The 25167-nt window shown below is 41.0% G+C and overlaps 1 protein-coding gene across 4 annotated transcripts; it reads left to right on the top strand.

The window, feature by feature from the left end:
- Positions 1-150: 150 nt before the first annotated feature.
- On the top strand, positions 151-17478 carry LOC144683303 (putative threonylcarbamoyl-AMP synthase). 4 transcript variants are annotated; one of them, XM_078546240.1, is made up of 11 exons: positions 151-284; positions 4362-4529; positions 5890-7353; positions 8358-8450; positions 8541-8645; positions 8744-8853; positions 14663-14857; positions 15003-15165; positions 15295-15460; positions 15553-15647; positions 16190-17478. In XM_078546240.1, exons 2-11 carry the CDS (start codon positions 4373-4375, stop codon positions 16273-16275), a joined length of 2634 nt encoding a protein of 877 aa, XP_078402366.1. In that variant the 5' UTR covers positions 151-284; positions 4362-4372; the 3' UTR covers positions 16276-17478. The 4 variants fall into 4 exon arrangements, with proteins under 4 accessions (XP_078402366.1, XP_078402369.1, XP_078402367.1 ...); XM_078546243.1 differs by lacking the exon at positions 5890-7353; XM_078546241.1 differs by lacking the exon at positions 8541-8645.
- The last annotated feature ends 7689 nt before the right edge of the window (positions 17479-25167 follow it).

Raw genomic sequence — 25167 nt, 5'->3', positions numbered from 1 at the left:
TAATGAAGAATGGTCACGCGGTAAAAAATGTTTTTCCTCGTTCCAAATTCCTGGGCTTTTATTTTGACGTATTAGCTAACCCCTGTAATTTATTTGTGCGCGTTTACTGTGACGAAAAAGGAAGTTAACTGTGAGAGATAATGGGGCTTAAAAATTGTTGTCGGTTAAAGTGTGCCAGGAACACCATTTCTGCTACTTCCTCTTTCGATGCCAAAACCTATAAAACTGAGAGGCATAGGATAGTTTGAAAAAACCGCGAGGAAGGTGCTCCGGGAACATTACATGTAAGCAGCATTAACATTCATTCAGTTAGAGGATGATGTTTGTTAATATAGAAACAATACAGTGATCCAAAAAATCTAGAGCAAAAGTATATATGGATTTAAAGAAATATAAATCTGATCTAATTTGATACATACATATGTGTGTGTGTGTATATATATATATATAAAATCATTGGCTTTGATAGCTAAGTATTTCTCCAGCAGAGAAATAAACTGAAATATAGGTCGAATAAGAGTATATGATAAGACAGCTCAAATTCGTTAGATAATTTGATATTAATGTCAACTGAAATCCGATTGAAGAAATGCGTTCATGGTAATGTACTCAAAATGTTTCTTTCTAAAATATGAGTGGATCAGATTCAGTGAGGGTTGACGAATGATACTTTAACGATTTCAGGGAAAAGATAAAATAGACCTAATGTTTCTACTAATTTATGGGCTCATTTCTGTTTCGAAAACAAGCGTTAACACAGTTCTGGAAGCAAATACGACAACTGACTCCGGGAAACGATTACTTCAATCACTGATTTGGTGGTTCTATTTCCAGTTCGGTTCCCTGGGCTCCTGGGGCTCCTCAAGAATGGGTCCCAGAAATGGTCCTTTTTCTGAACTTTTCTGGAAACCTTCGGCAGGTCAGGTAGATTTCCAGCACCTGCAGCCATTTTCTGAATTATTCCGTTTTGCTAATAGCAATGCGGTTACTGTTATAATGTGCTATTAAAACGTTTGCTTCAAATATAGCACTATTTTCCGGTCATTGCTGGTACTGTTTTGGAGGAGCCGGGATGGTGATCCCCCAGAAACATCATGCAGGAAAATTTAAAGAAACTTGCGTTGATGTTGTACATTCTTCATTACCAATAGATGGCGCCATATTCACAAGGCTGAAGCCTTCGAGTCTCCTGTAGGTTTTCTGGTTGCTAGTCACTTTTTGAACCCTCCAGTCACTGAAGCTCTTTTGAAAATTTCCAAACAACCCTGTATTTGTCTAATGCAGCCCTGATTAATTGATTATTAAAACGAAATGTAGAGTTAATGGGCTTAATTGTTTCAATGAGTACTATTGTTAGAATATTCTTCTAACAACAGCAACTTTCATTGGTATAGCATCTTTAAAATAGATAAATGTCCTCAGACTCCTCATGATGAGTGCCAAGGTATAGAAGAATATGTTAGGCAAGGCGGCCAACAGCTTAGTCAAAGAAGTGAGTTTTTGAGGAGCTTTACCGGAGTCACAATGACATCCTAGGTGTCTGTGACAAAGGTAAACTTGCTCTTCTTGTCGATTGCAGCCTTTGACACTGTTGACCACGCCATCCTCCTCCAATGCCACTCCACTGTCATCCAGCTGGGTAGGGCTGCTCTCATGTGGTTCCATTCTTATTTCTCAAATCGTAGCCAAAAAAACCACTTGCAATGGTTTCTCTTCTTGCTCTCGTACCATTACCTCTGGTATCCCTCAAGGTTTAATCCTTGGCGGTCCCCTGTTTCCCATCTACATGCTGCTTCCCGACACATCAAAAGGCACAGCATTAGTTTTCACATACATGATCTCAACAACCAACTCTACCTCGGCATCACCTCCCTCAACTCCTCCATTGTCACTAAATTATTCAATTGGTTATCCAACTTCCAGTACTGGATGAACAAAAATTTCCTGCAATTAAATATTGGGAAGACTGAAGCCATTGTTTTTGGTCCAAAGTCCAAACTCCATCCATAGCTACCAACTTCATCCCACTCACTGGCAACAGCCTGAGATTAAACTAGTTTGTTTGTAACCTTGGTGTCACCTTTGAACCTGAGATCAACTTCCAACCTTATATTCATGCCATCACTAAAACTACCTATTTTCGCCTCTGTAACATTGCTCAACCACCCTATCTCAGCTCATCTATTTCTGAAACCTTCATCCATGTCTTCAACTACTGCAATGCACTCCTGGATGGCCTCCCACATTCTACCCTCTATAAACTTGAGGTCATCAAAACTCTGCTGCCTGTGTCTTAACTTGCAGCAAGCCCCGTTCTCCTATCACCCCTGTGCTCGCTGATCTACATTGGCTCCTGGGCAAGCAACATTTTGATCTCAAAATTCTAATCTTTGTTTTCAAATCCTTTCATGGCCTTGCCCCTCTGTAATCTCTTCCAACCCCACAACTCTCCAAGATATCTACACTCTTGTGCATTCCCAATTACAATTGCTCCATCAATGGTGGCCATGCCTTCAGCTGCTTAGGCCCCAAGCTCTAGAATTCCCTCCCTAAACTTCTCTACCTTGCTTTCCTCCTTTAAGATATTTCTTAAAATAAGATCTTCTTGCTGTCATACTTTTGTTTTATAATGCTCTTGTGAAGCGCCTTGGGACATTTCATTGCATTAAAGGTGCTATCTTAAAATTGGTGGAGGGGTTTAAAGGGGGGCGATTCCAGAGCATGGGGCATAGGCAACTGAAGATGCAGCTGCCAATAATGGGGTGAAGGGAGGGGATGCACCAGATGCCAGCTTGGGAGGGACAGAGAGTGTAGAGGGTGGGGAAAGAAGGTCAAAGCCCAGGAAATTTGGAGTTTGAAAAGGAAGTGACTTGCAAGGACCTCTTTCCAGGATTAGACTCAAGTTTGTGATGAGGCAAACAAGTTGGTAGTTAGAGATGGTCTTGTGAGGGATCAATACCATAGTAGAGAGGCCAAAGAAGATCACAAGGTCAAGTTGGTGGCCTCGATTATGTGCAGGCAAAATTTATATGGAAGGAAAAGTTTAGGGAGGACAGGAGCACCATGAGAAGAGAAGCAAAGGTAACTGAGATGCAGATGAAATTCATCAAGGCTCAGGGAGACAAGGAAGGAGATCATCACAGGGGAGGCTTGCGAGGTAATAGAAAGCAAGGATTTTTAAAGGTGAGAATAGTGAATCATTGAAATTTAACAGCACAGAAGGAGGCCATTCAGCTCATCGTGTCTGCACTGGCTCTCCAAATGAGCAATTTATATAGTGCCATTCTCCTGCCTTCTCCCCATTACCCTGCACATTGTTCCTTTTCAGATAACAGTCTAATTCCCTTTTGAATGCTTTGCTTGAACCTGCCGTCATCACATTCTCAGGTAGTGCATTCCAGACATTAACCACTCGCTGCGTGAAAAAGTTGTTTTCTCATATCACTTTTGCTTCTTTTGCAAATTACTTTAAATCCATGCCCTCTCATTCTCGATCCTTTCATGAGTGGGAACAGTTTCTTCATACCGATTCTGTGTGGAGGAGGAGAAAGAGTAATAGAAGGAGCAGAGTAGTGGTGGGAGAGATCAAATTGTGAGTTGGTGATAAGAGCTACACCGTTACCAGGGCAACTTCAGCGTAACAAATGATGTACACAATAGCTAATTTTTTTCCCCAAAAATATACTTTATTCATAAAAGTTGTAAAGATACATTATGTAACAGTTCAAAGTTGACAGTACATAAAGTGCATACAGTTTAATGTTTTTCAATACAGCTGTGGCCAGGCAGCTGGGAAGGGCCTGGAGCACTGAACCCTGGGCCTGATGCATGGTGGCAGCTTCCAAGCAACTAGCCTAATCCCCAATGACACGGGTTGGTGGGGGGCGGGGAGGGGGGGGGAGCTGCTTAACAGGTTTTCAACTGCCCTCAATTGGGCTACCCACTACTTATGGGGAAAATAGCCCAGGGGCAGGAGAGTCCCAGCAAATCAACACTCTGACCAGCGGCATGAATATTTTCACACTCCTGCTTCTGTACTCAGCCATATTGGAAGGTGAAAACCCGGCCCCATATTTGTGTCTCTATCTATTATTATGTCTACATTTACATGGTATTGTACATGGTTTATTTGTTATTATATATAAGTTTATCCAGTCTTTTCCTGCCCATTATAGCTACTATATCTTTTGAAACAATAGGCTATTTTTGTGAATGATATATTGTGTCATAAATGAAAATGTCAAGTTCATGGTGGGCTTTGTATTTCAATCATAAATTCATTCATTTTGATTTAAAGGCAATGTTTGATTATTGAAGTGCATGTTGTTTAATTCACACATTAATTTATTCATTCATTCTAGACTTAAAGAAAATGTCCAGCTCAGATGGTTTTGCTGCTGTATTCTACAGTGAGCCAGGAGTCCTGGGACTCTTGGCCAATGTAATCAGTGCCTTCCTTGTAGCTCTTCAGAATTTCGCTCAAGTCAATACAGGCATTTTGGCCAATGGAACTGAAAACATCTTGGCAGGTTAGTAAAAACACGGCAATGTACTGTAGTAATCTCCTCCCAAAATTATATAAACTGTCCTCTTATTTTGCTTAGAAAACAATAGAAACTAAACTTCAATTATGTGAAAAACTTAGAGATGTTTTGTTGTAGTAGCATTACTCAGGAATGTTCCTGACGCTCAGGGCAGTCGGATTTCATAACACTGATATGAAATATTTGTTTTGTAAATAAAACAAAGAATGTATGTGTGATTCCTAGTCCATGTTTTGTATTAGTTGTCAGGTTAAAGACAGTTATTATAGGGAAAATAAAGAGGGATTCATAAAGAAGTGACATTCAGGTATTTGTTTTAGATTAGAAGAGTGATATATAACTAAAGGGAAGATTAATATACCATGTGCAATAAAAAATATTTCTAGAACCTGTTTCGCTGATCTGAAAGTACCTTATAATGTACTTATTAGGAATAAATTTATGCAGGAACTCTGGGGGAAGAGCTGCAGGAGCCCCAGAAAAATTATGAAGATGCTGTTTACGCTGTTCCTGTGGAGGTTTTCAGCTTTTCTGCTGAAGTAATGGCCGATGTCCGGGCAGCCAGCAGAGAACTTCACCCCCATTAACTATTAACTCCCCTATAGTTAGTAGATTATAGAATGTGCCATAAAGTAACAATGGAAGAGGTCACATTCATTAATGTTCAGCGCATTCCCTCTTTTTTAGAAGGGCTTCTGTGTTCAGGCTCTCTATAAAAGCGTCTTGACATTGAGATTAAGCTGTCTTTAAAGTGTACTATTTATTAGCATCACTGGAAAGCAGTTTTTCCTTCACAGCAACACTAAAGTTGTTAGGGTCCATTCTGACCACTAAAATAAGTTTTGAGAGACTCTGCAGAAAGCAATGCTGAATGGGATACAACTCAAATGCATTGTCAATCTTCTTCCCATGTTCCTTGGACCTCCTGTGACCCAACTAATTTCTAAATATAATAGTTATGAGTGCAAGCACTCCAACATGCATTCCCTAACTATTTAAATTCTGTGCTGTCAAATCCCAGCACTTTGACACTGCCTCCTCCAGGAGTTATCACACTGCTCCCCTTTGAAGTCAGTCAGAAACAAGGTGTTGCAAAGCAGAAAGCATTTCTCAACAAAGCTAAAACTGCAGTATTAACAAATGCTAAGGAGATTTTGAATGAGAGATTCTTTTTAAAAGGTCTCCGAATCCCAAGACCCCTTTTTTAAGTATTGCCTTTTGACCTTGTTTAAAGTTATAGTGGTCAAGAATGAAACAAGTATGAAGATTGTATATTTGATATCGTATAATAAGAAACTTGTGGAAGGAACCAATTCTATTGAAGATTCCATTCTCTGTTTTTTAGGTGTTCACCTTGTCTTGATTGGTGGAGTGACACAACTTGTTGCTGGACTAATGTCCTTCAGAAAGTACGACCATCTAGGTGGCACAGCTTTTATAGCATTTTCAGCTTTGTGGAGCAGCTTTGGGGCAACTCGGATTATTCTGGGAGCAAACTCCCCTCTTAATATCACTTCGGGCGCTCTGAATCTAAAAAACATCAGTGTTGTAAATAATAGTTCAAATGTGGCTTTGCCTCCTATCAGTGAGTCAGCTGTTGCAGGGTTAGTAGCTTACATCAGTGTAGCATTTATTTTGTCCTTCTGTTCAGCTACAACTAATTACATCATGCCTTTTGTGTTTGGGGCCATAACAATTACCCTCATTTTTGAGGCTGTGGGCCTCTTTAGCCAATGGGCTTTAATACTATCTGGAATCTTTGAACTAGTGATTGTTGCCTTTGGGTTTTACGGTGCCACTGCCCTGCTTTTAAAGGGAGTCACCCAGAGGTACATCCTTCCAGGGTTTGGCAATGCATTATTCAATGTGCTGCTTCTTGGAGCAGCTAATAAATCATCTTCTAAGACCATTGGTGAAGAGAAAAAGAAGAACACCAAATATGCTGAGCCAATGGCACTTGGTAACTTGTGCAGTGTGATTTCTCCCTTCTTCTTTGCTTTTTACTGCTTTGGATACATTAAATCATTTTATGTGGGAGCTGTGTGGGTCAGCATAAATTCTATCGCTCAGCTTTGTGCCAGCTACTATGGTTATTTGCGCAATGATGTCTACTTTACCACGAAGTTTTGTGTCCATAGTATGTACTGGCTTGTGAAGTCCTGGGAGGAGTTCATTTTAACAGTCCTCATAAATGTTAATAATTTAGACAGCAGCAGAGCCAGGATGACAGGAGACTGGTTTTTTTTGGTCACAGCTTTGATTTTGTGCCTGATGTCTCTGAATATAAACAAACTTGAAATGATCCATAATGGCTTTTTTGTTCTTCTCACCATCTCCACCATTCCTCAGATTAACAGTGTATCATATTACAGATTTTTTGGAGCAGTTTGCTCCATGTATACAGCCCTCTCCATTTATGCAACATTTGCCAGCCTAATCAACTCGATAGCAGAAAAGGCACTGATTCCTATTGGAACCCAAATCCTCTCTTCAAAAACATTTCAGAATATTCTATTTGCCCTAAAACAGAGGTTCACCAAAGTTGAGGAGCCCCCATCCTTTACTACTGTGCAGCTTCCAGACGCCCTCTTCTACATTTGCAATGGACTGGCAGCCCTGTCCGCAATCCAGAGTGCAAACTTGGACCAGGCCCAAGCTCATCTTACTATTCCCTGGGTCCTGATCCCTGGAGCTCTAATCCAACTCTACGTGTCCAGGATTCAAGTTCGAGGAGGAAGGCGTTTTGGCTCTATATTACCCCTCTGTTATGCAGCTATCTGGGCAACGTGGACCTGGCTTCGATTTGCAGGTATACTTGTCAATGCAGGATTACTCTGACAAGCAATTCTTTATAAATATATGTGTATGTATATGCAACAATTTTTTATTGTTTCTCTAAATGTGAAATTTCTTTAACTAAACAAAGTTTTACATTTAAAATGTTCGTCTTATTCTTTGCTACAAGGAGTGTGCCCTATTTATGTTATCAATCTACCCAATGCTAAAATGGTCATTTTTACAAAAATATTTCTGTACTATTAAAATCATAATTCATTCATGGGAATATACTGTAGGCATGTATGCGCTGCACATTCATTTTGGGTTTAATTTACACATTATTATACCAACCTCATTGTAACATTTATCCATTGCTTACATAACATACTTGTGGCTTAAAAATCTCATACTACAGAAACATTGCAATGCCATGCAACTATAAAATATGTTGCTGCATATTATTCAGATTTGATAAACACATTTTATTTTTCTCAGTTGTGATACAGTAAGACAGCATATTAAGTAATGCATGGACAAAGTCTTAAGATTGTGTCATCATTCCCTATGTGCTGATCCCTGGGTCCCTGGTTAAACTTTATGCGTTCAGGATTCATTTGCAAGAATGGAGGTGATTTTGTATTGTGATACCATTCTGCTACACAGCTATCTAGATGAGCACTTCCTCCTTTAACCTTGAAATGTCATGAATGCCTAACAACTTATCTCTTTTCTCCTCACTATTAACAACTTATTGTATGAAGTCATATTAGCATAAAATCATGTTAACAAGGAAAGGAAGTCATTACATGTGTATTAAAATTTCACACAAAAGCACCTCTCACAGAAAGTTTCAAACCTCAATCAATTCTCAGTGGACTGGAAATTTCCATGAACAATTTCTTGCCACCATATCTTCACTGGAAATTCTCAGCCTTAATGTCTTGCTCAATTTACTCAAATGCTATTGACAGTAGTATTGTACATTTATATTCATGTCTGTATGTAAGGAGTTTCATAAATTTGTGTTTCATGCAGGTCATTTGTTAAATATTGATCCCAGTTCTGATGGTGGATTCACTGCAGGAGCGGTAGCTTTCCTTATAGTCAACATGTTTCTGGTTATCTCAGGTGAGTGTTTTAATTGCAATGCATTTCAGTTTGTGTACTTCAATGCCTTGTGTCCATGAGGAATTAATTTATTGGTGTGCTCTATCACAGCTACTTATATTAACATGGTGCTACTCCTAGTCACAGTCATTATGGAAGTGATAATCATCTGCTTTCTACTCTTCACCCTGGAGCGACTGCCTCTTCCTTTGGAAGGTCAATCACTAGTTCAAGTTATTTTAATTTTTAAAAAATGTTTATTTTATAGCCATGTGAGCATTGACAATTATTTCTCTCCATTGTTAATCCCACAGGTGTGATGCTGACTTTGTTCAGTCTTGTCTGTGTTTACGGAGCAATTGCCTCTTTTGCCAACCATATGTTTGGGAAACAACTAATTCCTCTGGGTGACTCTCTATACGAGGTAGATGCTATATGTTATCTATTTGTTTGTAATTTTAATCATTTTTCAATTTATTGCACACTAACGTTAAGGCTAAGTTTGGTGTTCAGTTGAAGCAGGATTACAGGGCAGGGGATAGCTGGACCAGTGCATCTAGATATAATTCAGGTCCCAATTTTAAAGATAAACATTCTGTTCCTATTTTTATATATTTTAACCTTATATTGCTGTTTATATTTAAATAGCACGACTTAATAAAGCTTGGGAAGCAAGACAGTTAAGTTGGTTGAAACACAAGAATTTCTGTGCAGTACAAGGTGAGGAGTTGAGAGACACATTGGCACCACTGGCTTGAAGGCATGATTCCAGTATGACAAGTTTACATAGTATTATGATCCTTGACTAGACCCCAAAGTTTTTGGTAAGATTCGGTTAGGGACTAATAACATTTTGTTTAAAGTAGACAAAGTTTGAGATTCAGAACTCTTGCTAATGGAATAAAGCCACAAGATTCCATAGGTTTTGAACAAATAAAAATAAACGTTACTATACAAGGTCAGAAAGATGAAACTATTTACAATATCTATCTTATACTCTAAATTCAGGATTAATATGAGGTACATGTGAATTAACAAGCAAACTGTGGTCAAACACACCACACGGCACAATAAATGGCACAGTGTGACCGAGACAGAGTAGACTAATTTCGCAACAACCCACCCAGACTTCAGTAACATTGTGAGTCAACCAATCTCACTGAAACTCTGTCTTCACTCACGAGGGATTCCAGTCTTCACCTTCAAAGATCTAACCTGGGAATTCTCTCCAAAAGTCGCTCCAACTTGGACGAAGTCAACAATGGCCAATGCACAAGGTTTCAATCTCATCTCCCGAGATTACGTTCCCCTGAATTCCCAAGCACATACACTCAAGCACCAACTCACAAGCACAACTGCAGCTCGTCGGCCATACGAGTAGAACACTACTGCTCCTAAGGGGGACCTTTGCCGCAGCGGCCTGCAGCATGGAGTCACCAAACGTTGACTGCCTTCTTGAATCTTCAGGGCTTCTCCTGAGGCCCCTTCGATTATCAGGCTTCCCCTGAGTCCTCTTTACTTAAAGTCTGCAAACCACAGCCCTTTTCTTGTTTGCAGCCTGTTTCTTTGCTCTTCTGTTTTTCACTTTAACGGGGACCTGTCTCTGTCCCCTGTCTGGGACTCTTCTTTTTGGGACTGCTCCCGGCCCCCTTCCCATGTCCTTTGCCTGGGACACTAGCCATAAATGGCGCTCTGGTCCCGGTCACCTGACTCGGGTTTTCATGCTGTTTTTCTTCTCTGCAAATGTCGCACTGGGCCCACGGAATATAAAAATTGCAAAGCTGTGCAGCTGTGCATATACAGCCCGCTTCTGGTCTGCACAAGTGCAAAAGCTCCGAGTCCCATCGAGAGTTGAGATTCCCAACCTCCACTGTCAATGAGGTAAGTATGGCTTTCATAACAGTAGGCGATTTCCATTATAAATGTGGATGTGGGAATTTATAATGGAACATGTTGACAGAATATGCATATGGATATTCTAAAAGGAATGGAACTAGACAGACCACCTGGCATCGACCTAGGTACTGGAACCAACAACAGCAAACGCAACCCTGTCGACCCTGCTTACTTACTAAGTAAGTCCTCCTTACTAACATCTGGAGGCTAGTGCCAAAATTGGGATAACTGTCTCACAGACTAGTCAAGCAACAGCCGGACATAGTGGTCTTCACCATTACATGCCCTACAGACAATGTCCCAGACACGACCACCACAACCCCTGGGTATCTCCTGTCCCACCGGCAGGACAGACCCAGCAGAGGTGGCGGCACAATGGTGTACAGCCAGGAGGGAGTTGCCCTGGAAGTCCTCAACATCTCCGGACCCCATAAAGTCTCATGGCATCAGATCAAACATGGGCAAGGAAACCTCCTGCTGATTACCACGTACCACCCTCCCTCAGCAAATGCTCCTCCATGTTGAACACCACTTGAAGCACTGAGAGTGGCAAGGGCGCAGAATGTACTCTGGATGGGGGACTTCACAATGTCAATCACCAAGAGTGGCTCGGCAGCACCACCACAAACTGAGCTGGCCAAGTCCTAAAGGATATAGCTGCTAGATTGGTTTGAGGCAGGAACCAACAAGAGGGAAAAACATACTTGATCTCATCCTCAACAACCTGCCTGTGGTAGATGCATCTGCCCATGACAGTATTGGTAGGAGTGACCACTGCACAGTCCTTTTGGAGACAAAGTCCTGTTCTCACATTGACGATATCCTCCATCATGTTGTGTGGCACTACCACCGTGCTAAATGGGATAGATTTCAAACAGATGAAGAAATTCAAGACTAGGAAACCATGAGGCGCTGTGGGCCAACAGCAGCAGCAGAATTGTACTCAACTATAATCTGTAACCTCATGGCCCAGCATATCCCCCACTCTATCATTACCACCAGGCCAGGGGAACAACCCTGGTTCAATGAAAAGTGCAAGAGGGCATGCCAGGAGCAGCACCAGGCATACCTAAAAATGAGGTGCCAATCTGGTGAAGCTATAACACAGGACTATTTGCATGCCAGGCAGCATAAGCAGCAGGTGATAGACAGAGCTAAGTGATTCCACAACCAATGGATCAGATCTAAGCTCTGCAGTCCTGCCACATCCAGTCATGCATGGTGGTGGATAATTAAACAACTCACTCCAGATATATCCCCATCCTCAATAATGGGGGAGCCCAGCACATCAGTGTAAAATATAAGGCTGAAGCATTTGCAACAATCTTCGGCCAGAAGTGCCAAGTGGATGATCCATCTCAGCCTCCTCCAGAGGTCCCCAGCATCACAGATGCCATTCTTCAGCCAATTCGATTCACTCCACATGATATCAAGAAACAGCTGAAGACACTGGATACTGCAGACGCTATGGGCCCTGACAATATTCCAACAATAGTGCTGAAGACTTATGCTTCAGAACTTGCTGCAGCCCTAGCCAAACTGTTCCAGTACAGCTACAACACTGGCATCTGTCCAACAATGTGGAAAATAACCCAGGTATGTCCTATACGAAAAGCAGGACAAATCCAACCCAGCCAATTACTGCCCCATCAGCCCACTCTCGATCATCACTAAAGGGGTGGAAGGGGTCATCAACAGTGCTATCACAGAGCAATAACCTGCTCACTGATGCTCAATTTGGGTTCTGCCAGGACCACTCAGCTCCTGACCTCATTACAGCCTTGGTTCAAACATGGACAAAAGAGCTGAATTCCAGAGATGAAGTGAGAGTGACTGACTTGACATCAAGGCAGCATTTGACCAATTGCGACATCAAGGCACAGTAGCAAAACTGGAGAAAATGGGAATCAGGAGAAACTCTCCGCTGGTTGGAGTCATACCAAACACAAAAGAAGATGGTTGTGGTTTTTAGAGGTCAATCATCTCAGTTCCAGAACATCATTGCAGGAGTTCCTTAGGGTAGTGTCCTTGGTCCAACCATCTTCAGCTGCATCATCAATGACCTTCTTTCCATCATATGGTCAGAAGCGGGAATGTTTACTGATGATTGCACAATGTTTAGCACCATTCATGACTCCTCAGATACTGAAGCAGTCCATGTCCAAATGCAGCAAGAAGTGGATAATTCCTAGGCTTGGGCTGACAATTGGCAAGTAACATTCATGCCACACAAGTGCCAGACAATGACCATCTTCAACAAGAGAGGATCTAACCATCATCCCTTGACATTCAATGGCATTACCATCGCTGAATTCCCCACTATCAACATCCTGGAGTTACCATTGACCAGAAACTGAACTGACTAGTGTGAGGAATATATCTTTTTACTTCTGTTGGACTGTTGTAAAGGACATATCTTTTTATCTTCTGTTGGACTATGGATTAGAATTACAATGTCTGCAGGTTGAAAGACATGTCCACTAGAACAGGATGAGAGATATATACAATGTTGCAGTCCTGGAACAGAGTGTGCCATGAAAGACAGGCTGGTGCCGGAAAGGAGTCCTGGACCAAGAGAGCTGCCTGACAGCAGCATTTTATTTGGCTCCTGACCAGGTGACCGGGTTTTGTGTGAGAAGCAGTGCAGCAGAATAGCTCTAGCCTGAAAGAAACAAGACCTAAAACCTCTTTCTCTTGTGTGTGGAAGATTCCAGTAATTCCACAATAACAGCTCATCTGGTTTTCTCCTCATATCTCTATAACCTGCTCTCTCTCTCTCTGAAAACCCTTGTCAAGAGCTAAAGAGGAAAATCATTGTTAGAGACATTGAAAGGCAAGTGCTCAACCAATGAACTAAATACTGAAAGTGCTGGAAGACCACCTCGTGTCATCAACAAGAACTGAAAGGAATTTGGAAGACATCGATCAAAATCAACCCATCGAATCCTGTACTCCAGAATTGGTGCTATTGAACTGTTTTATCCCACCCATAAAATCCATGTTTTTTGTGTGTCTTATGTATCTTGTATGTGTGTGTATATGGATTTAAGAAGGGGTAAAGTTTAGGTTATAGAATTAGAAATTAACAGTCCATATTTCTTTCTTTTGCCACTGGTTAACGACAGTTTGTTCAATAAACAGTTAATTAATTATTACATTTACAAACCTGGTGCTCATATTCTGTTAACCTAAATTAAACAGTTAGGTAGAATTGGGGCAATCTGGTGGTTTGGTCAAACTTTTTACATTTGTCGCGGCTCGGGGAACAGTGGGGTTTGATATTACAGTGCACTATCCACAGTGAGTCGTGACACTAGCCATATAAATACTATGGCTACAAGAACAGGTCAGAGGCTAGGAATCCCGCAGCGAGTAATTCTACTCCTGACTCCTCAAAGCCTGTCCACCATTTACAAGGCTCAAGTCAGGAGTGTGATAGAATACCATTCATGAAATGTGGTAAACTCACATATGTTTCCAGTAAAACTTGTTGGACTAACATCATAAACACATTTTTAAAAATATCCTTTGTAATGTGAGGTTTAATAGTTAAAGAATGCCAACATGTGCATTATTATACATATGGGTTTTGATAGAATCCATTATATTTCCGATATGAAACAGTAGTCTGACAAAAATATCTTAAAGTAACCATTTAAAGCATTTTTATCCTTACGTGGAGCTGCATTTTCATGTACCTACAACTTTGCAAACTTGTCACCGAATGGCAAGTAAACGCCAGTTGACCTATTTACTGAATGTAGTCAAGTTTGATGACCTTAAATGGAAGGCACTTAAACACTGCACGACTTTAGCAACCATGTGTATTGATTGCATGGTATAATGCTCCTATCATGAAGTAGCCTATCATTCGAATTTCTGTGAACCACACCATAAAAAGATCCACCAGTTAGGGAGTAAACTACCTTGCATCATATACATCTCTTTAACTTTCGTGGTAGTTTATAAACTGCTCAAGTATAATATTTACGGTTTGGGACGTCATCCAAATTTCAATAACTTCCTAATGCTCCATCAATTTTCTATTTTTTGTTTACAAATATCTTGTCCATTAATTAAACAGAGGACAGTGTGTTTATTTAAATGTAAACAATATTGAATACTATTTCATGAACAGGTAAACTGACATAAACATCTTGACTATAATCTACTTTATTCTGCAACGTACTTTTTAATTGAGTTCTGAAGAAGAGTTCTGCAATCTAGACCTTGCACATTGATGATTCATTTTAGAAAAACCTGAAGGATCATTTTCATTATAGTATTATCCAATTATTTTTCTGAAATATCTTAACATTCTTATTCAAAAATCACAGGCTGGAACAAACAAAAAGAAAGATCAAGCCTCTTTGCCTTGTCCCATTTCTACTTCACGGCAAACTAGTGGTCTACAAACTATCACAAAGATCTTAGATTCTGGTTGTGTGTGCGGCATCCCAACTGATACTGTGTATGCTCTGGCAGCTTCCTGTAAACACCCAGAAGCTATTGAACGTATCTACAACATAAAGGTAAGGATGCCAAAAGCAGTGAGACATAAATGCTGTACCTTCAGACATGATTCTTACAGCTTTTTATACTTACCCAGTAATATCATTTGCCACAGAGTGCACTTTTCAGTCTTTTAATGCATGATTGCTGCCCATGATTTTCCAGGAGCGTCCTATGGAGAAGCCCATCTGTATCTGTATCTCCAATCTGGATCAGCTGTCTGCGGTGCATCCTCCATTCAGCCCATTGCTCTGGGAGTTCATGAACCATGTCTACCCTGGAGGGATCAGCTGTATTGTGAAGAAAGGAGAATGGTTGAAGAAACTAGGTATGCATCACAATTAGTTGAACATTTCAAAGCATCAATGATCCCTATTCAAACAGCCAGTTTTATCAGTTATATTCAATATGAAATTATATGAGATTCTAAGGAATCAGAATGTATTCTTTATTAAAGGTGTTGGTGCTGCCTATGGCCATGTTGGTACAAAGGATAGCATCATGATCCGTGTTCCTGACCACACTGTAACAGCCCATCTCGTGAATATGACTGGTCCACTAGCCATTACGTCAGCCAACCCTAGTGGAGAGCCTGATAGTACCCACCATGACATGGTTATCTCGTATGTATTCAAATAGTGCCATTGAACTAATTGCTGTCTTACCTTATGGTACATGCATTTCTCAATATGTGTGTGTTCATGTTTATTAATAGGCGCCTTGGACACAAAATTGATGGCGTTTTATGTGATGGAAACTCCAATGAATTGGTTGCTTCCACTGTCGTCAACTGTACCAAGATTGATGATGGTATTACAGAATTTTGTTCAAATATGTTAATTATATATTTTTTTAATTACTGATTAACCTGACTGTATCCAAAAACATCAACATTTGTTTAGCCCTTAAGGTTCATGGATGTGTCTATTTCTTCAAATTATATATTAGTTTTAATATGTTAACATAGTGGTGGTTAGATTATGAGATGGAGTTACAGTTGGACTAGCTGCACATCTGGCAGTCTCTAGTGCTGAGCAATTTTCTGTCATAGCATTTGTTATACAGATGTATGTATTATTAATACTTGTGCAGGTCAGCCAGATGCAACTCATCTTGACAGCTGTGAAGTTCATAGAAGAAATACAATTGTAAACTGATTTTATCCAATAACTAGTATTAGCCTAGCACAAGCCTTTACATATGAATGAACTTTTCAAAAATTATGATGTTAGCTTTAATGTGACATTTTTCAGTTATTCTCAATAATTCTCTAAAGACCACTTCAGCAGTAATTGCAATGGGCTTTGGCTATGATTCATCCGCTTCTCACAGAAATTATTTACTTTCTTCAGAAGGAATCACCATTCTAAGAGAAGGCTGTGTCCCAGCAGTGAGAGTCATTCAGCTTTTTGAACAAGTGAAGCACAAACTTGACTAATGGCAAACCTCAAATAACGAAAATTTTCAAAACTGATATGCAATGAAGATGCATAGAACACCTGCATATAGTCATAGAGTGCAAACGATAAGATTGTTACACCTGTGGGTAACTTCTCATTACCAATGATGGATGTGGCAGTAGGTACAATGCAGTGATACATTGTGGTTTCCTTTTATTAAAGGGAACATGGGAGATCATGATTTGCTACACTTTCATAGTTATTGGTTCACCTTACCGAAGCAGAATGTTATATTGCAGGGCTAAAAAGACCTGTTAGGAAGCTTGTTGATCCAACTAAATAACAATCAGCAGGTAATAACTTTGCAATTAATGAATATTTAAATGTCAGTTCTACCACTCTGATGCATAAAGTAAAAGTCATAAGATATATATTTATATAAATAATTGTAATAAAATCAGCCTATATCAATATAATCATTGAATTCATTCATTAAAGAGCTGAAACTTCATCTCCAACTTGAGACAGAGCTCGAGTAAACGTCAGGGTTACACCTGCATTGTTCAGCTTTGAAGTCTGATGCTACCCATATTATGGTCATGTTACATTTCCACGTGAAGATATGAAGCTGAGTACCAAATTATTTGTGTTGTCATGTTTGTTGAAACAATAGCCTGTACACCCAGTAGGCTACAATCTGCCTATGTGACATCATTCTTCCTGTCATAATCTTGGTGACAATTGCACTTTTTCTACTCTATCCCAGTCTAATAGTAAGAATGTCCTTTCTGCTATTCTAATACTAAACTATGAATTTTGTCAATACTAGTTTTAGTAAGAAGACAGTACCTTCATAATATAAATCATAAAAATAAAAGGAAAACTGCACATTCTGGAATTTTGGAATAAAAACAGAAAACGCAGCAGTATCTGAAAGTGAAAAAGAAGTTAACATTCCAGGGGAATCATTGATCAGAACTGACATGTTTTTATTAGTTTAGTAGATCTAAATTAGAATACTGTTGTAATGCGTCCAGGAAATGCTGTGTGAACCCAAATCAGTTAATAACTTACAAATAATGGAAAAAAAGGTTTTGGAAAACACTGAATTAAGATCATTGTAAATATTGACTAGAAATGACTGGGAGTTATTTTACACTTTATTTTTGTCATTACTTTGGTATTTTAATACAGGCCCTAATTTGCTTATTTAAAATTGGTCAAAATTTCTTTTAAAAGGGCAGTGTTTCAACCTGGACGGGAGGAGTGCACAGTTTACCTAGACCCACGACTCCCCAGGTCATACCATTAGTTTAAGAGTTTAATTCACTCACCAAAGTGGCCAATTATTTACCTTTGCTACTGTTACGCAGAATAAAAGAGACTTTAACCAGGCTTCTTTCAATAAACTCAGAATGATTGATTTATTACAAAACAAAACTTCTTCAAGTTGCAAGATCCGGTTAACAAATAATTGTAGTCTGGAAGTATAATTGTCTATCCCTTTTAAAAATTCCCCAGCACACACACAAGACACACACTCACACAAGGCACACACAAAGTCTCTGCAGAGATGGGCAGTTGGGAAAAACTTTATAAGAATAAAGATAAAATTCGCAGGGTTTTGACACTGTTGATCTGGTGCCCCCTTGAGTGAAGACTGTTCGCTGGTCACCGTAGTTGTCGGGATGTTCTTTCCAAAGGAGCAACGGCGTGGATGTAAATAGGGCCAGACCAATCTTTCTTCTCCCAGCCTTTCAGGCCCAAATCCAGACAAGTTATGCGCAGATGAGAATTCTCTGGCTGTGGATTGATAACCACACACGGAATTTCAGACAAGGCAGGGGGAAAGCCATCTAGGATAGTCTTCCTTCTTAGTTTATTCCCCGAAAGACCAAGTTCACAAACAACAGGTTCAAAACTTAGTTTGTCTCAGCCATGTGATTTCCAATAAGTCAGTTGCCTGTGCCTTCACCAGTTTTTTCCCCCCACCAGTCAAAGTGATTACAGTTCAAAGCAAACAAACAGCTCTTCCTCTTCAATTACATGCTGGTCAGGTGATTTCTTGGAAAAGGCATGCTTGTTGACAGTTCCAAGGCGAACTTATGACCCTTTTAAAAAAAAACTCCAGTTCAGCATCCGGATATCCGGATAATGCCATGTCTTCCAATATTTTAAAAGAGAAAGATTGTTTTAAAAAATATGATGCTAACTGCAGACAATTGAATGCCATTCAAATGAATTATGCTAATATTATACCATAATTTTTAGACATATGTATATTGAGCAACTGGTGCTATACCTTCTTATTGTACTGTTTTGTTATCTAGATGTAATTGTAACTGTTCCTGAAAGGATGGTGGCAGCAGATTAAATAGTAACTCCCAAAAGGGAATTGGATAAATATTTGAAAAGGCGTGACTTAGTCAAATGACCACAGTCATTATTTGGGTTTTAATCAAAGCATAATGTGTGATTTTGTCAAAACTACTTGAATATCAAATATTATGAATCCTGGTAGAAAGTGAAGGAGATACCAATGAAGCTTTGATAAAGTAATACTTGAAGGTTTTGTACCATATTTCTGTTTCTTGTATGAAGGAGATTATTTGTAAATTTTTTCATTGTGCATTTCTGATTATGTTAATAAATATTACTCCAGGCAATTATACTACATCAGTAATAGTTCAGTATGTTTTTTCTGTGTGTTCTTTAGCAACTGCGTTTATTAAATGAATATAAACTAGACCTGAAGAAATCCTTATGAAGTGAGGCATGCCTATAGGTCCTCCAAGTTGAAGTGTTACTTATGAATGTTTTACTTTCCTGGTGAAATTTCCAGTGGTTGGTGGAGATTAAAATTGAGAAATAATAAAGGAAACAACTTGCTTGGACCATTCCTGTAATTTAAGGCATGTGATGCAAACCCCTGGAATGCACTCAACCAGAGCTGGCAACACTAAGCTTATGGGTTAAATAGATAAATAAATAAATAGTAAAAGTATGGTAAAAGGAGGAGTGGGGCTGAGTATGGACCTAAAAGGAGGTAGGGGGCATGGTTGAGTATTAAATGAATACTTTACATCTGTCTTTACCAAGGAAGAAGATGCTGCTCAGGTCATGGTGAAAGAGGGAGTAGTTCATACACTTGAAGGGTTTCAAATTGGCAAAGAGGCATTTTTAGATAGACTGGCTTTATTTAAAGTTGATAAGTCACCAGGACAAGATGAGATACATCCAAGAACACTGAGGACAGTTAAGGGTGGAAATGGCAGAGGAAATGGCCATAATTTCCCAATCTTCCTTAGATACAGGGGTTATGCCAGAGGACTGGAGAATTCCAAATGTTACACTTCTGTTCAAACAAGGGTGTAAGGGTAATCCCAGTAACAGCAGTTGCAGGCTAGTCAATTTAATGTCAATGGTGGGGGAGGTTTTAGAAATGATAATTAAAGCCAAAATTAACAGTTACTTGGGCATATGTGGGTTAATTAAGGTAAGCTATCATGGATTTGTTAAGGGCAAATCATGTTTAACTAAATTGCTTGAGTTTTTCAATGAAGTAATCAAGAAAGTGGATGAGGGCAATGTGGTTCATGTGGTAAACATGGATTTCCAAAAGACATTTGATAAAGTGCCATCGGAGCTCATGGAATAAAAGAGACAGTAGCAATGTAACGTGAAATTCAAGCACACAGATTGCATGGAGGTTATAAAACATGGATCCTTTATTCCACTGGCATCAAATCATTATCAACAATAATGGAAAAGCTTAATTTAGAGGAATGAACTATTTGCAATGCATATTGGCAGCCAACACTCCGATCCATGAGGATACTGTCGAAAGCTTAAATACTGATCTCTAATCAGCTGGATAGCAGAGTTCAGCTGGTGGAACTCCTATTGTTAATTTCCTATGACCACATGACCCAGTTTATCTTGTCTCCCAGAAACAAAGGGAATTCCTCTCCTTGGATTCAGGGGTGCTGTATAAGCAATCTGACTAGACCTCCAGCAGCTATTTGTCCTGTGCACTCCACTTCCCAGTTCTGTAGCCACAGTCAGAAGCTTCAAGCTACCCTGCTCATGGCCTTGGCTCACAAGTCTTGGATTTCTGCTCCTTGCCGCCTCTGCAGCCCTTGCTCCCTCCTCACAGCCTCTGACTCTGATCACCCCAGCTTAGCAAAGACCTGTTCCTGCACGGAGGGGCCCACAGGGGCTGACCAGTTCCTTTGCTTGTTACTTTCCCCCACCAACTCCATCTGCTGTGGAGGACCCACTACACCAACATGGCTACAAAATTGGCTGAGTAACAGGAAAGAGACTGAGTGGTTTTTTTCAGACTGGAAGAAGGTTTATAGTGGGGCTGGCGTTATGACTTGTGCAGTTCCTGATATATATTAATGGCCTAGACCTTGGCGTACAGGGCACAATTCAGAACCAACAAACTCTCAGCCACCAGTTCAAACTAGAGGTAACCAGGTCTGACACTCTACATCTAGCTGATGATTTCCCTCCACAACCCAACCACTTGTGCTCAACACACATATAACGAAAGCCATACTGCAATGTCAAACAGCATCAAGCAGGCAAGTGGGGTGCCGAAGCAAAGGTTCCACTGCCTTGAACAATCTAGAGGTACACTCCTGTACTAACAAGAGCGGGCATCCTGATTCACAGTGCTGTGCTGCATCTTCGCAACCTGGCAGTCATGAGGGCACAGTTATTGCCACCATCAATTTGGCGGTGACCTTGGGATGAGGAGGATGAGGAGGAGGTGGAGGAAATGAGGAGTCAGCGGACAGGTCCATGTTCCAGATAGACTATCAATGACTACTTCAATCCAGTCCCCACAAATACAACCCAGATTCATATTGCCCAACAGTCACACACCCTCAGTTACTGGCCACCATAATGTCCTCGTGGTCACATTCCTCAAAATGAAGCCACTTCAAAACCACTCCATACCAACTTTATGCAATAAACTCCCCACAATCCCCACAGAACTCAACACTTGTGCATTCTCTTAGTGCCTATCTTGTAGTTGCCTTTGCCTGATTTAGTTCTCCTAAGTAGTGCTACATGAGTGGCTACAGCAGGGCCAGTGGAAGGGTGGTGGGGAGATTATAGATGGCCATGCAGGCCACCCTTGAGCAGCTTTAGGCCTAGAAGACCTGGCTCTGAACTGCACCACCCGGGCTGGCATGCTTACAGGCCAGGGCAATAGCGGAGTGTCAGTGCAGGGATCATAAATGCTGGCATCCATTCAGCTAATACCACTCCCTTGCAGAAGCACATCAGCAATCCAAGTAATCTTCTGGAGCATAGATTGCTGAACTTCTGTGAGATCCAACAAGCTCCTTGAGCAGTGATATCCATAGCCTTGATGGCAGCTGCTTGAACGTTTATGGTAACATTCTGAGACGGTATGATCTCAGTTTGAGCTTCCACTGCAGCATTCAGACTTTGGGAATCTTCAGCCTGTGCTGCAAAGGAAGCCGAGTCTCGGCCATCAAACTCTGCACCATAGTAAGCTCTGCAAGGTCAGCTCTGCAAGTGCTCGCATGAAATTGGCCAACACCCCGACGTCGATATTTCGATTAAGAGGCCTGTTAACGCCATTAAAATATTAATTAATTAAGACAGATTTTTCGCTGCCTGTCCAACCTTATGGTTGGCAGGCGGACAAATTGGCCAGGCAGCCTTTGGGTTTATGAGAAAACCTCATCCACGGGCAGGATGAGGTTTCCAAAATTAATTTTAAAAAGTAATAAAGTTTTGACATAATTTTCATGATGTTTATTTCCATGTGCATCCTATATGGCCATATTTTTATCAGAATTTCCAAATCTTTATTTTTGATTTTAAAGTCCTTCAGCTCCCTAAGTTAGCTCTCAGCCTTCAGGGAGTTTCCATTGCGCGCTCCCGCACACCTGCATGGACTTCAGCGTTTGCCCTCCTCCCGCCCCCACCCCAGGTGCGCTGAGCCGTTCAGCACGTGTTACACACTGGCTAGCCATTGATTGGCCAATCAGCGTGAAATCGCGGTCGGGAGCCGATCGTGGGTGGTGGACCATTTCCCGTCTGCGCCTGCCCAACAACCCAAAAATCCTGTCCATTATGTTAATTGATGTTAATAACAGGCTTAAAGAATGAAGAAACGCTTGAGCATTGAAAACAATGGTGAAGTGGTCAGAGGGGACATGCCATCTAACCAAAGCTGATTCACTTTCACTGCTAAACAGTTCGTGCCAAGCAGCTGAACTGGTTTAACTTGCTGCTTGTGGGAGGGTAGAAAATCTCAGTCAAAATCAAGTAAACAATGGAGTTTAACCCACACTTTTAAAGCTAGAGGAAGATGTACTGCCAGTTGAGTTATATCTGACACACGTGCAATATCGTTATAGTTTCATGCAGATAAGGTTAAAGTGGAGCAATCCAGTCATTCTGCTTAGCAAGCGATAGTGATGTAATAGCAAATCAAATAATTAAAAGACAATTTATTAAAAAAGCCCCAAATTTGACAGCGGTGAATATTAAGTGTGTAGTTGTGATTGTCCTCATCAGTAAAATTCTCCATTCCTGGCAACATCCTCGTAAATCTCTTTTGGATCACCTCTGGTAAGATGCACTGGCATCCACAGCAATGATGGCAGCAGTCTTAGCCTGCATGGCACCAAGATGGGCTTCCATGGCAAAAGCATAGATCTCATGACTTCAGTCTGTGCTTCCACTGCAGCATTCAGACATTGGGAGGCTTCAGCCTGTGCTGCAATGGAAGCTGAGTCTCAGCCATCAGACTCTGCAAGGTCAGCTCTGCAAATGCTCACATGGAGTTGGCCAACACACTCACACTGGAAAGCATGTGCACGTAGCTCTGCATAAAATCTGGTGTCAGGCTGGAGACTACATTTCCATGCTCCCTGACTGTGACAACAGGCTGTCTGGAGATCTGACAATGCTGAAAACATTGCGGTACACATGGCTTCAGTCTTTTCCTGTTAACCACCTTATTGAAGTCCTCATCTAAATCCTTTGCAGCACAATTCCTGTACAACGTGCCTTCTGGGTGTTGGCACCCACCTTATCCCATCTCCCTATGCTGGATCCAGCTCATCTGTGCCTGCTGACTCACCAACCAGGACTTTGTCTACAGTGCACTATTCCTGATGTTATCACCAGAACTGTGTTCCACTTTCTCTTAACCTCTTTTTACCATTACCCACGCGATTATGATTAAATTTCTAAGTGTCAGCAGCATGCATGTAAAACACGTTTGATTTAGCAGCAAGGAAAGCTTTTCATTGGAGAAACCTGTCATCAGACAATGCAACATTCATAGATGGACTTTTAAAGAGCCTTCTGGTAAAACAGGAATGCTGTGCCACAATTTTCCTGCCCAACTCTATTTCCATTAACTTAAGACTTGAGAGCAGAAAGGTGGTACAGGTTTTTTCCAAAATTAAATTTCATCTGTAAATGTTTCACATTACATTAGTTTCATTTTATTCATATCTACATCATCATTGTTTGTTGAGACTAGCTTAGTCAGAGAGGTCAAAGTACTGACACTGCTATTGTTCATCAGTGGTACTCTCTCCACCACCGATGCACAGTAGCAGCAGTGTACCATCTACAAGATGCACTGCAGGAATTCATCAAAACTACTTAGACAGCGCCTTCCAAACCCACGACCACTACCATCTAGAAGGAGAAGGGCAGCAGATAGATGGGAACACTACCACCTGGAAGTTCCCCTCCAAGTCACTCACCATCCTGACTTGAAAGTATATTGCTGTTCCTTCAGTGTTGCTGGATCAAATTCCTGGAGCTCCTTTCTTAACAACACTGTGGGTGTACCTACACCACATGGACTGCAGCAGTTCAAGAAGGCAGCTCACCACCACCTTCTCAAGGTCAACTAGGGGTGGGCAATAAATGCTGGCCCAGCCAGTGACGCCCACACCCCATGAATGAAGAAAAAAACACACGCCTCATGGTTGGCACATATTGATGGTTACAGCGGACTTAGGGAATTTTCTTTATTGTGGAAGAAACAATGTTGTGTTTATGCATGTTGAATGTTTTTATTAAATGTTCATATTAGTGTCCAGTGTCGTACTCACCTCTCTGTGGAACCTGGCTGAACTTATAGGCTCAGCTCTTTGCATTGCGAAGGACAACGCCTGAGAGAAATTTCAATGTGGACAATTGAAATGTTGTGGGTGAACTCAAAGCTCTGTAAGGCCTCTGCCAGCCAATACCCTGAGATGGACCCACATTTGGACAGTCCTGATACCGCCCTTTAGGCCTCTCATTTTCTTACCTTGACTGACTATCCCCACCTGCTGCCCCCTCTACCAGCACACCTAGAGCACCAGCACCTTCCCACTTCATTCCTCCATGTCCCCAACCCAAGCTCTGTACTCCCCTGGATCCCACTGCCACTCCTCCATGCCCCCAACCCCACCCTCTGTCCTCCCTGGATCCATTTTTCCACTTATCCATTCTCGTCCCCATCCCCACTCCACAATCCCCCCTCCCCACTGACTCACCCTTGCCGGTCACTATGTAAAAGTCCATTCTCCTGCTCCTCTCCCTTTTGCCATAGAGTCAAACAGGGAAAACCATTGGCCTAACACAAATTGCACAAAGATAACAAGTGAAAACCAGCTTTGAACGATCATGAACAGAGTGCCTTAGAGATTCTCTTACACTGCTGATTTTAACTTGAATGCGGGATAATTAAAAACAAGTGTTACCCTATTCATGGCTTGCAAATGTATTACAAGTAGGAACCCGCCACAGGCTGGCATAATGTTCGCCACGCGCAAACACACACCTGCCTTTATCTCTGCATCTCAACCCACCGTCTGGAAGTCCAAATTCCCTATCACACCGAATTAAGTCACCCTGCATGTCACATTTCC

The sequence above is a fragment of the Cetorhinus maximus genome, chromosome 8, assembly GCF_964194155.1.
Source record: "Cetorhinus maximus chromosome 8, sCetMax3.hap1.1, whole genome shotgun sequence".
In the NCBI taxonomy this organism is placed as follows: domain Eukaryota; kingdom Metazoa; phylum Chordata; class Chondrichthyes; order Lamniformes; family Cetorhinidae; genus Cetorhinus; species Cetorhinus maximus.
This window is presented reverse-complemented; position numbering and strand designations above follow the sequence as displayed.